Source organism: Limulus polyphemus, unplaced genomic scaffold (assembly GCF_000517525.1).
Source record: "Limulus polyphemus unplaced genomic scaffold, Limulus_polyphemus-2.1.2 Scaffold900, whole genome shotgun sequence".
NCBI lineage: Eukaryota > Metazoa > Arthropoda > Merostomata > Xiphosura > Limulidae > Limulus > Limulus polyphemus.
The window spans coordinates 267,992-272,038 of NW_013666510.1; the positions used below are offsets into that span (position 1 = coordinate 267,992).

General features: G+C 35.4%; 1 protein-coding gene across 3 annotated transcripts in view; it reads left to right on the forward strand.

The window, feature by feature from the left end:
- LOC106461117 (transmembrane protein 117-like) overlaps positions 1-3,441 on the forward strand; it is a 63,545-nt gene extending 60,104 nt beyond the window's left edge. For all 3 annotated transcript variants that reach the window (XM_022387999.1, XM_022387998.1, XM_013920907.2), the window contains one exon: positions 2,951-3,441. In XM_022387999.1, the coding sequence (XP_022243707.1) occupies positions 2,951-3,291 (341 nt within the window). In that variant the 3' untranslated portion in view covers positions 3,292-3,441. The remainder of the gene's footprint in view (positions 1-2,950) is intronic.
- The last annotated feature ends 606 nt before the right edge of the window (positions 3,442-4,047 follow it).

The window sequence follows — 4,047 nt, forward strand, 5'->3', positions numbered from 1 at the left end:
GTACTATTGTTATAAATAACACATTCAATTGAACTAAACTATGCATGCCCATTTAGATATATTTACACATGGCTTGTGTATATCGTATGTATACATATATATATTATTCATACCTTCGGTGTATAGGACGCAAGCAGATTTTGACATCAAATTTTGGGGTAACAAAGTGCGTCTTATAATAACACCGAAAAATACGGTACTTGTTTTTGTTGTTGTCAAGCGCAAAGCGACACCAGAGGAATAGAACACCGAATTCTAGCGTTAAAAGACGTTAACCTTACCGTTGATCCATGGAGAGGGGGAATAGTTATACAAAACAAATCAATGCAAACATTGGAATGAAATCATTAGCTGCCAGTACGTAACACAAAATAGTAGTATATGAATGAATTCAACCAACGTTGCCAGTATGAACAAAATCAACCAATCATGCTGGTATGAAATCTAAAATAGTAATGCATGAGTGAAATCAACCATCAATGCCAGTATAAGATATAAAACAGTAGTAAGTGAATAAAATCAACCAAGTCAGTATGAGACCCAAAACAGCAGTATATGAAAGAAATCAACCAATCATAGCAGTATAATACCTAAATAAAATTAACCATCGATGTCAGTATGAGACCAAAACAGTGATAAATGAAAGAAATCAACCAATCATACCAGTATAAGACCTAAATAAAATTAACCATCGATATCAGTATGAGACCCAAAACAGTGGTATATGAAAGAAATCAACCAATCATACCAGTATAAGACCTAAATAAAATTAACCATCGATATCAGTATTAGACCCAAAACAGTGGTATATGAGAGAAATCAACCAATCATACCAGTATAAGACCTAAATAAAATTAACCATTGATGTCAATATGAGACCCAAAACAGTGATATATGAAATAAATCAACCAAAAATTTCAGTAAACAAATGAAGGGGGGTGTAAGCAATAGATATGATAAAAAAATGGATAGTGTGAAAAACAGGATTATTGAATTATCCTGCATGCCCTGTTTTACAAATGGTAAAAAAACGAGTGACCTTCTAGTCGGTAATTTAAATTTATAAATGATGCCATTCTGGGTCGCCAGGTGTAAAAGAAAAATCTATCAAAATTTAGTTTCAGTTAGTAGCCATCCTGCACCAATTTATTGACTTTTAACTTGTATGTAATAAACTGAATTGAAGATGAGCCAAAACTATTTCACTGTGCCAAAAAGGTTTTGAAGACGATAAAAATTTATATGTGTATAAACAGTAAAGAAACGTGAGTCTCGCAGCTTACAACGCTAACGTTCTGGGTTTAATACCCACTGGGGCGGAGCACAGATGGCCTATTGTGTAGCTTTGATGTTAAAAAGAAAAATAAATATTAGTTTGGGTGGTAGCTCTTTCGATGTATCACGAATCGCTTGTCAGTCAGGCTAGTATTTAATGAGTTGTTCATTTGGTTATCAACTACATTTTCCGTGATACTTTAGTAACACTTCGAAAATCGAATTAAATTGTGGCGGAATGCTACAAATTCTTCAAATACCTATAGAATGATAGGTTCTTTTTGTGAGTGTAAAACACTTAAAATACACCATTTAGATTTTCGATACCTCACAAATATAAAGGCTTGGTTTGGTCTGATATTTCATTGGTGGTAGTGTCCAGGGTTACTGATGAGGATTGGAATTCTCCGAAACTAGTCTGGCTCACAGACACCCCCCCCCCCCCCCAATGAAAGTATAGACTATTCCAAGCTTTTATTTGTTGTTAAACAAATGTTTATACAACTCTATTCAATTAGTAACACTTGTTGTGACGCGTGTTTGTTTGTTTCCTGTTTAAGCACAAATCCACGAAATGGGCTATGTGCCCACCTCGGGTATCAAACCACGATTTATAGCGTAAAAGTTCGCAAGTTTATTGCTGAGCCGCATAAATTTATACACAATTAAGCATGAATATAATCCTTTCGTTAGTACACAATATACATATTATTGTATCACAAAAATAGCCCTCCTCCAGTAACTCAGCGATAAACCTGGAGGCTTATAACTCTAAAAACCAGGTTTCGATACCCGTGGTGAGCACAGCACAGATAGCCCATTTAGTAGCAACATACACATTATTATATCACAAAAACAGCCCTCCCCCAGTAACTCAGCGATAAACCTGGAGACTTATAACGCTAAAAACCAAGTTTCGATACCCGTGTTGAGCACAGCATGGTTTTAAATTAAAATAAAGGTATTTTTTAAAAGAAAACTCATCGTTTGTTTAGCAGCAATTGCACATATAATTATATACAGACTTACAACGCTTAAATCCGGGGTTCGATTCCCACGGTGGACACAGCAGATGACATAATGTGGCTTTGCTCTAAAACAAACAACAACAACAATTTTTTTATAGCCTTATAAATGAAGTGCTCTTAGTGTTGATTAACAGAACACAACACCTTTACGTTAACACAAACTATGAACAATGACATTTGCAGGTTTTGAAAAACAAATATTTCGAAGTATTTTGCGTAGAGTTACATTAACAAATATGTTTGTAAGTTATATAAAGTACGTCATGCGTGTTTGTGTTTTGTTATAGCAAAGCCACAATATGGGCTATCTGCTGGGTCCACCGAGGGGAATCGAACTCCTGATTTTAGCGTTGTAACCCCGTAGACTCGCCGTTGTCTCACCGGGAGACAAAGCATTGAACTTTATTTATTTATTTTGTTATAGAAGAAGACAGACTGGCGCCTTGTGTGGACATTATCACAAACGTAAGATGTTCGAGTAACTTTCTAAGAGGAACGAACTCCGTGTGATGAGGAGTTTTGTGTATTTCTACCAGAATTATTTTTATTTATTTATTTATTTGTAGTTGATTTTAACTTTTCGTTTACCACCTGAGTTTTCTCTTTCTATAAAACGTCTCATTGCGCAACTGTTTATATGTGAACAGGTAATGCAACTTTGTGGACCTACGAAGTGAGATCGACTACCATCAATCCGGAGACCAATAGGACGTACGTGGAGGACGACATGCTGATGAATTCTCGTTATCTTAATTACCCACTCTCTATGAAGGGTATGGCTTTCATTCCTTCACTTCTTGGGTTCGTTATGTTCGGCACTCTCACTTATCTTTGTGGTCGTTTCCCGCCAAAAACCGATGCGACAGCAGGAGGAAGACTCAAGAAAAGGAGCAGCTGGCGACGCGAGCGAGGCAGCAGTCGCAGAAGGCACGCCCTCTATCATATTAGAATATCAGACTTAAAGAAACTTAAACTGAAAAAAAAATAGAGCGATCAAAAGACCTCCCACAGACGTGGTGGTTTCGTGGAATGAAACTGTTGGTACGTCAACGAGTTGTAACCGATAATTAAGATTTCGGTTGATATTCTAAAAATGGCGGCACAATGGAGCATTTATAATGTATATTATAGGTTTCTAACTTTAAGAAAAATGTATTTTTTCTATAGTTGTGGTGATGTTTATTGAAAAAATAATTGTATTTATTTATTTTTATTCTATGTGTTATTTCTCTTCAAGAATTCGCTGATTTTTTTTTGATTTTTTTGAGACGATCAAAGTGAAAAACGGGTTGTAAAAATAAGATGTTTTTTTGATAAACAACACAAAAAAAAACGGTTTTGATCGTAAATTTTAAAACCATATTTGCGCCATCCCTAAAACATAATAAGCTGCACTTTAGACATTGGCGAGTTGTTTTAAGTGCTTCTCCAGTGGGTGTAATATTGTTTACTTTCCTTGTCCATTTGTAAATCAACCTTAGCAAGTCAACTTTGTTTACGTAGAAATTGAGGATTTATCAGATCATGGCGAACGTTTCTATGACACAGTACCCATCCGATCATTGCTCATTAAACAGAGATTCTGTATCAGTGTCGGTAATTATGTTTGCCAATTATATTTATGCATGATAAAGCACTAGTTAGTATAATACTGAAGGATAGATTTGCGTTCCGTAAAGTAAACAAACTTTCCCTGTTTGAAAATGTTAAGTTTGTGAAGATTTTCTTGTTGACAACATTAGAA